Genomic DNA, 12,643 nt, shown 5'->3' with positions numbered 1-12,643 from the left:
TTTCTGTTCTGTTTTCTATGAATAAATTGGAGTCTAATATATGTTCCAGTAAGACATTAACTGATTATCAGTGGCCTTTGTTCATTCTTGCACTTAAGTGTACTTACTTTCCCTGAGGTAATTGAGATGAGAGAGAAGCACTTCAGCGTTGTACACGGTGGTGAGCCGGAGGAAGTCGTCCTTGCTCATCTTGCAGAGCTCTTTGCCGTCGGTGTTCTGAAACATGGCTGTGTCCATCTCTAACAGACCATACTCCTTGATGGCCCACTCCAGCCACTGGCGCACATGGTCCTGGGACCACAGCGACGGGTCTGCGGGAAGACAGCATTGAGAACTGTATTGAATGTGAAATGATAAATTGTGAACGGACAGCAGGGGAGACAGAGCTGGGAGTGTCTCACGAAGGTGAAAGGAGGGGGAGAAATGAACAAATTGGAAGCAGAATTTTATATCAGCAGCAGACGTTGCTTAGCAAGTTGTAAATATTCTCTGTCCTATTGTAACCATATGAATTGGTTGTGCTTGACTCCTATTAGGTTACAGTTAAATCATCTTTAGGATAATATTTTGAAATCTCTTCCTGTGTGATACTTTGTAGTATGTTTTGCTTTGTTTAAGCTAAATACAAAGTATTTTCAAGTTCTACTTGACCCAAGTCTGATATACTGCACAACCAAGTTGGAAAACCAAACCCCAAACTTACCACTTGTGGTTTAGGAGTGGCCTCCATGTGGCGTTCCTATTAGGTTGATAGATGAGTGGCCTTTTGCATCAGTTTAGTACTAACACTCGAATAGCCTTTATAATGGAAAATCTACCAGGGCTCGATTCGATTTTAATTAAATGAATTACATGTGCTCATTTTTTGGGAAAACACAGCCATTCCCTCTGGCTCTCGGACTCATGTGTAACAAGATAATCAACTTACGCATTAAAATTAAAGGCCTTAACCCCGAAACTGCACTTGTAGCTCCCTGAACTGTATTATTCTGCATATTAAAAAAATCAAATTTGTAAAAACAGTGAAGAAATATATAGGTCTGGCAGACGAACTGACATCTCTACCTGCACGCATTCAGCCGTGCTCCCACGGGTGATGTAAAACCCTGGAACAATGCTTTACACCATGAAGTGGGTGAATAAAGAGTGGGACTCATAAAACATTTACAGCATTGGCAAAATGATACCAAAAGAGAGGAGCGATTCTGTCTGAACTCACAGCAGCAGCAGCGCAGGAGAAACACCTGGTACAATTTGAACCTTTATAAATATGCAGTGAATATACAGATACACTCCTTTATGAGTAGTTATCATCATTCATCTCATATCGGGTGTGATTTCTTTTTATTATGTACTGCTTTACACTGGTGGTCACATAGCTATTCTTACCTGCAGGTACAATGACTCTACGCTCATTGGTGGTCATGTTGGGGGGAGGGGCGTTCTTCTCATCCATGTAGTTTCCATAGCTCATCTGAGAAGTGTCGTTACCCCCCACCAGCTTATTGCATTTACCCACACTGCAGTCCACTGGAGACTCCCTGCTACACAAACACACACATACAAGTAAGTAGTAAAAATATTATCAGCAGATAAATTGGGTGTTGTTGGTTTTCTTTTCTAGTCATTGACTTTGGCACAGGATATTTAAGCCGAGCAGTTCCCAGAGCCAAGTATATCAAAGATTAGAGGCAGAAGTGAAACTTAGTTGTGGCAAAGAAATTTATATTTAAAAAATATGTATATTTCACACAACACTGACGAACATAAGAGGCAGGAAGTGGCTGTCGTGCCATACCTGGATCCATTCATGTGCTCATATTCTCTCTTGACATTGACCCGCACTGGCTGGTTGATCCACTCCTGCTGGGGGGGTAAAGGGTTGATTTTGTGGGTCTGGCCGTAGTCCTGTGTGCCAGATGCAGTCATTTCTGTCTTGGGGAGAGGGGCAGCAGCAGCGTATGGAGGCTCAAATAAGGACTGGTCTTCACTCACCACTGATAGCGCCTCCTGGAGGTGGAAGGAGCAAATACTTAGTAATTGATTCACTTAACAAGTGAGAATATGTGACTAAATTCAGTACAGATCATATACAGCCATCATATCATGGGGCTTTAAAGGAATAGTTGGACATTTTGGGGGAAAACTGTCATTTGTTTTTCTTGTTGAGAATTAGATGTAACATGATATATAATATGTTCATTAAAGAGCTTTGTCCAGAGCCAGGCTAGTTGTTTCCCCCTTCTTTCTTTGTGCTAAGCTAAACTAACTGCCTCCTGGCTTTAACTTCATATTTAACCGATATAAGAGTGTTACCTATGTTATATTTCCCCAAAATGTCCAACTATTCCTTTAAGAGTGGGAGGATACAGTCATCCACTAGGAATGGTTAGAATACACTGAAACTCATGAGCAGATACAAGATCAGTCACTCGTTTGACACTACCCAGAAATTTGTGATGTCAATTTTTCAGTCTCTTGTGTATTTCTGTTTACAGTAATTATGTGCAGTTATGGGTCATATCACAGTCTGGCATCCTAAGTGGTTTGTGTACACAGCCCATGTAGCAACTGTTGTTTCCTGTTGATGTTAGGATGACTTCAATCATGCCCACAGTGGAGTAAGACAGGGTTGTAAGATTGGGCGCATCCAACGTATTGGTTTACTAACATATAATCTATTCGGGAATGGATTTTTTTTTTTTACAATTAATGAGCCATTAAATGTTAAACAAACAAAACAAGAAATGTTTTTTTTTTTTTTTTATATTAGGAATCTCACATTTATGTCTCATACTGACATCACAACAGTATCCAAAGAAATTTCCCAGATTGCTGGCTGTGTAATCGTTCTCTCTCGCCTCTTATCAGTATCCTCTTAACTTCACTGGACACAAAAATCCCCCGTCAGGCCCTGATGTGTCTGTCTTGTCTGGGCCTTGGGCTTCCCTCCACAGCTGAAGACTCAACAGAAGCAGGGGGGGTCACGGCTACACTGACCCCTCTGCTGTGGCTCAGCTGGAGCAATGTAAGTTTATTAAAGAAAACAAACGCAGAAACTCAGGGCTGGCCAAGACATTACATGGTTTCAACATGCTCCTCGTGTAATGTCTTGGAAGTAAAGCTTGTATTATGCACTTGATGGGTAACATTTTAACATGCATATGTCACCACTTAGTGTTTGATAATGAACAGTGAATCGGGCAATGTCACCATCTCAGACCTGCGCCAGGCAATAACTTTTAGCTGGCTCGGAATGAAGGAACTGCTTCACAATGACTTGATGAGTCAGCCTTTGTTTTAAACACTCCATCCATCATTGTTAAAAACAATCAAAGAAACAAACACACACAAAAAAAACAACAAGTCAGAATATCAAGTGAAATCATTACAGTCATACGCCTCTGCTGAGGATTAGGCTCAGGTCTGATGCACATCTGGATCTGATAGGATCTGATGGCACAGCTTAGACCGAGACGTGTCTAATCCCCAGGGACTGAATTATTTCATTCCAAAATGCCACATATCTGCTTCAGGGGGTAAATGCTACTTGATATTCATTGATCAATATTTCCAACATGTCGTTTGCATTCTCGAAAATGTTACTTTTATGAAACAGAAAATCCTCCTGATCTCACATAACTTCAGTGCCATTCCTTCCTAAGACATTTCATGCGAGTAAAAAGTCTTCACTTCTGCCTGTTGGAATGACAAATGTCTCTTTTTGCAGTGAGCGCTTGCATCGGCACACATGGACATAGACTATAATATGTTTGTGGTATATACAGTATATGCACAAAAACACTAGAGTGACTATTAATTGTCAAGGATGCTCTCTTTCCAACTCTATTTTGACAATGATTTGAAAAATACAACATACTAACATGTCCTTCAACCACAGTAATCACAACCAGGGTGTCTTTAATGGCAGTTATAACTGATTTATACATTATATACAGAAACAAAGTGACTGTGAAAGAAATGATGTGGCATTTGTGGAGTAAACCAGAGTTCTCAAACAAGAAACATCAGCAAGAAAGTTACTGTATTTGATTACAGTATTTTTGATTATGAGCACCTCTATACCAATGCTTGATCTACTGTACATTTTGACCATATACTCAAATTGTAACTGTCCACTTTTTCATTGCTGCAGTTGAAATAATTGCTGCTTTACAGACAGATTGATCTCAAGATGAAGGCTTTGCTCTGTACAATTTATTTCCAGAAGTTATAGCGACCTTTGCTGAGGAAAAGTGTTCAGAATTGAACTGACACCATAGTGCCCTCTGTTGTAATGCCACAGCCTTGGTACCTGGCTGTAAAGTAAGGATAAAAAGATTTGCAATGTTTTATGGCTAAGTTTCAATCTTCTTTTGTGAATATTCTGAACAAAAATGCAAGTATATTCTGTTTTAATAATATGATGATGTGAACTGACAACTCCTTATGAAGCCAAACTGAGAGAAATATCAGGCAATATATTTAATTTCTCTTCCCACAGTCAGAAATAGCCATACAACAAACACAAAACAAACTCTAGAGATTTCCAAAAGAACTTCTCTTAAGGTTAACGGTATGATAAAAAAAGCAGAACCTCTCTAGAAGCATTAACCATCTCGCCAGAATTAGATTTTCCAATGATTTCATCAGTGGATCCATCATAGTCTGAACACTGGCAGCCGGACTCACTATCTGAGCACAGCACAGCAGCTCGTCTGTGGATGATAAAGTGTAAAAGAGTGAGGGAATGTCTCACTACAGCCAGATAAGGGCTCAGTCGCCTATTTTGACTGTTACACGTTATATTTACAGTGACATATCAGCCTGTGCAATTGAAACCATGATTGGCAAGTGGTGTGTGCGTATTAAGATTGCAAGAGGGTTTTTTAAAAATAGGAGCTTGCCACGCTCATGAAGAGACGCTGAAAGGATGACAGAGCAGTGCCAATTTGCTGTGTTTTCTTTCCAGTATCTGAGAGGAACACACACATAGACCAGTGAGGGCTACAGGCGGTTACTGTTTTTTTTTTTTTTTTTTTTTTTTTTTTGTCTATCTCACAATGTCCACAGATAATTTGTGAAATGGTGAAGTGCCACTTTTGAGCACTACAGATGAACTTCTGCTGAGGAAAGCTTCAGAAATAAAAACATTTAGTCTTTGGATTGGAAAATATATTTTTTTAAAGGATCTGAATTCTAATTGTGCCATATATCTGTCTACAGTGCCACAGACAAAGTAGTTGGAGGGGGAAACATCAAATAAATCAAAGCTCAGCTGTGAAGCTGCAAGTCCCGTTGTAAGCATTGTGTGAGTGTGACACCTGCTGGGAGCCACCTCTGTTCTGTTTACATCAGCCAAGTCTATCTCTCCAAGTGCGTCACGACGTGTCTGGAGCAGACTGGATATATATGAAAGAGCTCCAACATCCAAACGTGTGTCTGCTTGGTGTTCACACACAGCCATCTAAGCGGTGGCCACCCGGGGTATGTGGGGGGGGTTGGAGGTGGGGGGGGCATTCCTGTCTTTTGTTTAAGAAGGAAGAGGAAACCTGTCAGGAAAAGATTGTGTAGGACGGGAAGCTCTCATGGCTAGAGAGCCCTTCCTTTCTTTTAGCGAGCATGAATGCAGCTCACAGCCAGTCATTTACACCCAGGGATTCAATTATGATTACATTAATTCACACAACTTCTTGCTTTGTTACAGACATCCAGGCTGTCCCCCCATAGTAGGCCTATGGCATTCATTCCCAGTGCACAACAAAACACTCACAGCGCTGTGAAGGACGGGATTCAAAGTGACTATATATGCAGCCTGACATTTTTGTCTGGCCAACGTTTACACTCCTCCAAGACTCACACCACACCCAGCCGCCACAAACCAGCTACTTTAAATTTCCAAAAGAAAATAAGTCCCATCACTTTTCAGCAACAATAACAGCAAATGCAGATGCCGCATTCTTCTGAGCTTAGACTCGTTAACCAGAGGACACAGACTCATGGACGCATGGCAGAGTGAACTAATAGGGACTTGCCATTCAACATCTGGTGGCTGCAGCCATAATACATCTGGAATTTGACTGTCGGGGGCCAGTAGCCAATGTTAATGTAGACCAGCGCTCTTGACTACCAACATACCATTTCAAAATAGTTGTGTAACTATATAAGTACAAGCCAAGTTATCATTGTGAAGCCTTGTGGTTTAAAGTGTTGCAAACTGTGCAGTTACCGCATGAAGTTGCCAAATGACAGTTTTCCTTACACTTTGACAAAACTCTCTGTCCGGTAACGGAGAGAAAGCACTTACAACAATCAACAGCTACACACAGAGAAAGATTGTTTCTTTTTCAAACATCGAATCATCACTGTTTTTTTGACCCACGACTGGATCTTCGGACCGAGCCGGGCGATGTGCCACACCGCTGTTGCGCAGCTCGACACATCGTATCCAGCGCTACATCCAGTCAGAGCTATTGCTCAATCTCCGCTTCCCAGACTAAACCAAATCGTGGATTTCTTATACATATATGAAATCACAGTTTACAGCGCCTTATCTGAAACAAATAGCCACTCCTTTGTGTCTTTCCAGACGTGCGTAAATGTGCGCTTGGTCCCCAAAATCCAAAGCGTGATTCTGATTTAGCCTTAAATCCACACCGTAGCGTATCCTCACAACCAGGCATCTTATTGAAAAGGGACAAGGGATACTTTCAAAGAAAGAAGAAAAAGAAGGAAATCTGGTTACCGCTTTCAGACCAAGAGAAAAAAGCCGCTCATCGTCGTCAGATTGGAGGTCCCTGCTCACAGACCTACACAGAGGGGCATTTCAACCCATTGCTTAAAAAAAGGAGGCGCAACTCCGAAAAAGCAGTCTCCCACAAACTCATACACCCCGTTCTCCACCCTTACCTTAATAGTTCCGTCCATTTTGCGCAATTTTCAGCGGACCCCGACAATATCCCAAACATGACACGCTCCTGAATTAATTCCAGCCCCCGGTATGTGGCGGAGAGAAAGAGACACTTTTACCGGATTGAGTTTTTTCTTTCCTCTAAATTTGGGAAGTGAAGTCACCACTGTTGAGAAGGTTGAGAAGGAAGCTGTGTGTCACCGAAAGCCCTGCCTTCAAAAAAGCAGGATACTGTCCCAGGGAGATAAGCAGGGAAAACAATTGAGTGTTCGCTCCGCTGTTATGTTTTTCTGTTCGGAAATATTTACAGGATGGCTGCCTGAGTCGTGCACAGCCATTGCCGTGTGTAGCCTGCTGTAGAATAGTGTTGTGTGTTTTGCTTTCCCAGTAATGGCACAGATGGCGTGGAGGGGTTTACTATTCATCCAGCTTATGAATTATTTCTGCACACATTTTCCTCAGGTTTGTCTGGACTGAGGTTTTGCTGTCACTGGACACTATAACTTATGTGATCCCGTGTTTTAGAGCGCTTTTAGTTCACGCCTACACTTCACACTCGCATCTGGCCGTGCCTCCATCCTTCTGTAAATCAACACATTTTCTGTTTTCTTCTGCATTTCACAGCGAAAGTGATACACTGAATAAAGTTGGTCTTTGTGAGCAGATGTTTCTCTCGGACCTATAGCTGCCGCTGGTGGGGCTCTAAATCAAGGCAGCAGAGAAAGGTGAACACCTACGGCAGGAGCTGTTGCAACCTTGTCTTTTTAGTTACAGCTGTCTGTGAAGTTTTCCTGAGACACCATTAATAAAAATCCAAGCATTCAGCTCCTAACCGCACTATAGTCTGCGGGTCTGCTCTACACATGTGCGTCTGCTGCTCAGCGCAGGACTGAATGGATGAGATGCAGCCTCAACAAAACGAACACAAATATATTATTTTTGTTATTAACCTATTATTATGCATTGACTTTGCTATTGTTATTCCAAGGTTTCTCTCTCCACTCGCCTGAGCCAAAAAAAAGAGGAAAAAAATAGAAATCCTCTAATCCCCACCCCCACATAGGTATTTTTTTTTCTTTTCGTCTACCCTGTGAAATTGCCCTCATCAATTCAAGCATAATTTTAGTGCAGATGCTAGACATGGAGCCAGCTCTGAACTGGTCCAGGCCAATAACACTGCAAGAAACGTCCATTTTCACAAATTTATTGCCACATTCAGCATTTCAGTGTTGGTGTTTTTTTTTTTTTATTGAAGACAAATGAAAGATATAAATCTAGAAAGTAGGTAATTTAGACTTAGAGCCTTAAAAATAGCCTACTTTAACCCAGTTTGTACTATTGTAGTCGCTTCAGGGATTTTTAAACAAGTTTATATAGTTTGGAAAAAATCTGATCATTCAATCAGTATCAAGAAAACCACATTTGATTGTAAGAATAAAAAAGCTTAAGACTTTACTTTGGACCAAAGTGAATGTATTTCATTACACTGGCTGTTTTTATAATGTTTAACAACACAGGCCTAATACGATAGAGCTGAAATGATGGTGAATATTTCTTGCAGTGTTGGGGTTCTGCGGCCCACGCCGCCGCGACGACTGACAGCAGGGCCGGCCTGTCTGCTTTCGACTCGGGGGTCTGGTGGGGCTGTGGGCCCCCACCCTTGGGACCACCACATCTGGATCCTGCTAAGGGTCAAGGCTTCTCCTGCCTGAGGCCAGTTCAGACTCGTGTAATTAAGGGAGACACCTTGTTTAACTCTTCAGTGACTGGTTTGGTCTCTTTTTTTCGACTCTACATTCCTGTGTTCGTGGGTTTGAGATGGTCACATTTTATGTGACTGATGCCGCTGATAAAGTGACAAATTAAAGAGGTGCTTAAGCTGTAACCTTGAGTTGGTGGTTCCCCTTACGGAGCTTTATGACCACCAATACAAAGACATATCTTAAAATACCCCCTCCTGCTATTATGGCACTGTGATGTGCTTCTTTGGATTGATGTCACCAGTTTCCATTAATAAACAAGTTAAGTTTACCCTCCACTCCTCTGTAGAGGCCATGATCACTTTAGGTTGTGTAAATAGCTGAGATGTAATGTTATGGAATTTACAGGATGCTTTTCAAATGACACTAAACCATTAGACAACATTACTCCCTCTCTGTGTTGAAATACCCGCCACCCCAGTCATAAAGCTGATTAGGAGGACTAGGGGTCCAGGACCTACCAAGACCATAATGAATACAGCGGTAACAAACATTTTGGAAGGCCAATAAACAGATGCAAGTTGGTTTACACAGTGAACCACAGAACATCTGGCTTGACGCTGGAACTAGACAGCCAGACATTTCTGCCCTTACACCACGAGCCAGTAGCTCCTCTGTCTCTCCGCTGGGGCAACAAGCCAGATGTGGGCGGACACTATGGAGACTTTATGTTCAGCAGCCTTTCGATTGTTAGGCCCATCCTTTCTTCTTTAGCTCAAAGTTCCACTAAGATTTGGAGTATGGAGTTAAATGTCATGCATGAGACAACAGTGAGTATTGAGGCTTTTATTTGTCACACAGGCTCAACAAGTGAAAACAAGTCAGTCAAAGGGGGAGATATAAAGAGGAAATAAACTGAAGGGTGGTGGGGAGTAAGTTCTGCTTCATGCCAACGTTTGGTATTTGTTTCTAAAAAAAAAAAAAAAATCTACATGCTTGTGGACCAAATTATCCTTTTTTTTTTTTTTTTCTACTGACGCTTTGTATCAAACCATTTTTGCATGCACATTGGAAACTCACTCTGCAGTGGGGAAATGTGTGTGTGTGTTTTTTTTTTTTCTGAGTGTTGTGAGAAACTTTTCGGTGGACTGTTATTACAATGAAGAAACAGTCCCAGTCCATGTGAGCCTGCTTAAAGTTGCTGTTTATTAGACTGCAGACTTGTATTCAGATCATTCCTTCTCTGGGGCTATAAGACAGCCCGAGTCAAAATACTGAGGGCGAAAAGCGCAGTCTGCAGCGCACATAAGCACGAACTGTCTGGCCCCTCGCTCCAGGCCATAATTAATTTGAGATTTATTTTTATTGGAGAGTTCCAGTCTCGCCTGGCCTTAACCAAACAAAACCAAATGCTGCGCCGTGGATTCGCTTGAATGAGGGATATTTCTTTTAAATTTTGTATTGAGGCGTGCCACATTCTGACCAATATCTCCCTAAGTGTGTGAGTAAGAGAGCGCAGCATTTGCACGCAAAAAAAAAAGAGTACACGCTAACCCTCCATCCAGGCAGAATTAACAAAAAAAAAAAAAAAAAAAAGAACAGTATTGGAATCAGAACAAACAAATAATCTAGGCTGCATTTCCACAGCAAATCAAAGAAGCTATGAGATGCGAGAACTGTAAAATTGGAAGTTAACTCGCCTTCCTTTGCCCAGGTCCCCCCTAACCTCTTTTCCTCCTTCACCGGCCTCCTGTCCTCTTTATTTTAGGGAGCAGAGAGACTCATTTTAAAAGCATATTTTCTCCCAAAACATTCCTTGCCATTCAACTCAACCTCACAACAAATCAGGAATTGTTCTGCCGAGTCTCTCCGCAGTGGCACAAACGCTGCGCCTGGATGAAAAGAGGCCTTATTCAAAGGGGGAATAAGTCTTCAAAACATTAGCAAGTCGCCCCTGGAAAAATACCTTGATTATGGAGATATCACCGGGCTCGCCTCTGCATAATGGCTCATTTTAATGAGGCAAAATCCGAGAAGTCACCCACGGTATATTATTATGGTATGAGCAAACCATGTCACGCAACCACCCAGATTGACGGAGATAAGTGCGAGCAAAGTGCACATTGAACATCATGTGGGGCATTTAGCCTATGTGGTCTTATATCAAGAAGAGACATTTCATGGCTGGAGCGCCTCAGAAATGCAGCAGAAATGCAGGGTCTGCGCCATATGTGGCACGATGCAGATTATATGTGAAAACCAGATGTGCGCTGTTTGCTTTATTTACATTCTCAGGACTGTGGCAGAGAGAGAGAGAGAGAGAGAGAGAGAGAGAGAGAGAGAGAGAGATGTTCATGACGTCAATCATGATAATGAGCCATAACAGAAGCAGTTCTTGGATCGAGGGCAAAAAAAATAAATTAATTAAAAAAATCAAATCGATATTCGGATAGAACATACCAGAGCCAGAGCGTCAACATGCAGTCATTTTCAACTACAAGGAGAAATACGGCCCCATTCAAATGCAACAGGCCTGGCACAAGGTGTCAAACTTATCATGAAATGTTGCAATGACATTCTGAACAAGTTCTATTCATATAAAATCAGGAGGAAATGCAGAGGAAATAATTCATTCTACTCGTTTCTAATGCAAAAAAGCGAAGCTCATCATCGCATCACGTCCACTGAGTTGAAGTAGGATAATAATGGTGCAGGGGGGTTTGGGTTGCTCATGCGTGTTTTTTTTTTTTTTTTTCAGCCAGAGTCATAAGAAATGAAAGGACCCCACTTTGTCCCGCCAACATTACCTGATCGAAGAGACGGTGGTGTCTTACCTTGACGTAAGACGACGTGTCAGGGACAGTTTGAAACATGTCTACTTGACAGACAGGCCCAAGGGTGCTCAGTGTCCAGTGGGCCCTGAGAAAAGGAAAACATAGACAATCACTCATTACTTAATAACATTCTTCTTGTCATTATTATTATTATTAGTATTATTATTATTATTATTAGCCTTGTTGTTTTTGTGAACCTCCACAAAGGGCACCCATAGGTTACCACTTCCACCAAAATAAAGGTTAAGTGAAATTTGCTTAATGGCCCCCTGTATGCCTAAGTGCACATATAATGCCTTCATTCATTCATTCATTTTTTTTCCTTCTTTCAGCAGTGGTCAGTGGTATTAGATGTGGGCAGGTTTTAATTACAGCTGCCCATACATTAACAACACCAACAAATGAAAATTACACCCCTAACCTACTGGTAACATGAATGAATTACTCCGAGTCGCCCAATCGGAGCTGGGCTGCATGAAGAAAAAGGGGGCCTCATCCCAACCCCCATCACGTTTTCCCCCTAAAGCTTACCACATATTGAAACACTTTTCGCTTTAATAAGTGCAGCTTACAAAGTCTAGGGTGAAAGGGCACTTAGAGGACGGTGTCTTTAGCCCTTCCCTCCCTGTGCAATTACTAGGAAGGTAGTGGCATATACCATCACAAACGGCTGTTATATGGACTGTGTGATAAAGCAAATTAACGTATATGGACCTGTATAATGGCATCCAGGACGCGCCATTAAAGTTCAACATATCTTAACAAGGCCTATGGGACATCTCTCTGCTGCTCAGTAGCATGCATGCTCTGACCTGTCGGGATTATAAATATACAATCGTGAACCCTTTTCCGATTGTGCATTACAGGATAATTAGTGGTGGATGCAGATCACAGGCCTGTGTGATCTTAAGCCAATACCTGACAGGGAGATGCAACATAAAAAGAAAGTAAAAAATAAAAAATAAAAGCGGAGGGGGTTTAATAGCACCACCATATCTCTTTTTTACTGCGCAATTTCACGTTTCTGATGAAGTTTCTTTGCGCATTGAATTCCTGCCCTATGATAAATTAGCCAAAAAAAAAAAAGAGGGAGGGGGAGTCATACTTGAACGTGGCACGGTTTAAATACTTGTATGGGGCCTTTTTTTTTTTTTTTTTTGTCTTCTCAGCTCCTGCAGGCAAAAGTAGGGCTCGCCTCA

General features: G+C 41.8%; 1 protein-coding gene across 8 annotated transcripts in view; it reads right to left on the bottom strand.

Moving 5' to 3' along the window:
* fli1 (Fli-1 proto-oncogene, ETS transcription factor) overlaps nt 1–12,643 on the bottom strand; it is a 31,526-nt gene that overhangs the window by 18,029 nt on the left and 854 nt on the right. For 2 of the 8 annotated variants that reach the window (XM_071471560.1, XM_071471553.1), the window contains exons 2-5: nt 11,418–11,529; nt 1,799–2,010; nt 1,390–1,544; nt 108–311 (exon numbers count right to left, since the gene is read on the bottom strand). In XM_071471560.1, the coding sequence (XP_071327661.1) occupies nt 108–311; nt 1,390–1,544; nt 1,799–2,010; nt 11,418–11,483 (637 nt within the window). In that variant the 5' untranslated portion in view covers nt 11,484–11,529. The other 6 variants (XM_071471554.1, XM_071471556.1, XM_071471555.1 and 3 more) reach the window with 6 other exon arrangements.

Source organism: Trachinotus anak, unplaced genomic scaffold (genome assembly GCF_046630095.1).
Source record: "Trachinotus anak isolate AG129_WGS33_773 ecotype Australia unplaced genomic scaffold, CSIRO_AGI_Tana_v1 ptg000034l, whole genome shotgun sequence".
NCBI classification, from domain to species: domain Eukaryota; kingdom Metazoa; phylum Chordata; class Actinopteri; order Carangiformes; family Carangidae; genus Trachinotus; species Trachinotus anak.
This window is presented reverse-complemented; position numbering and strand designations above follow the sequence as displayed.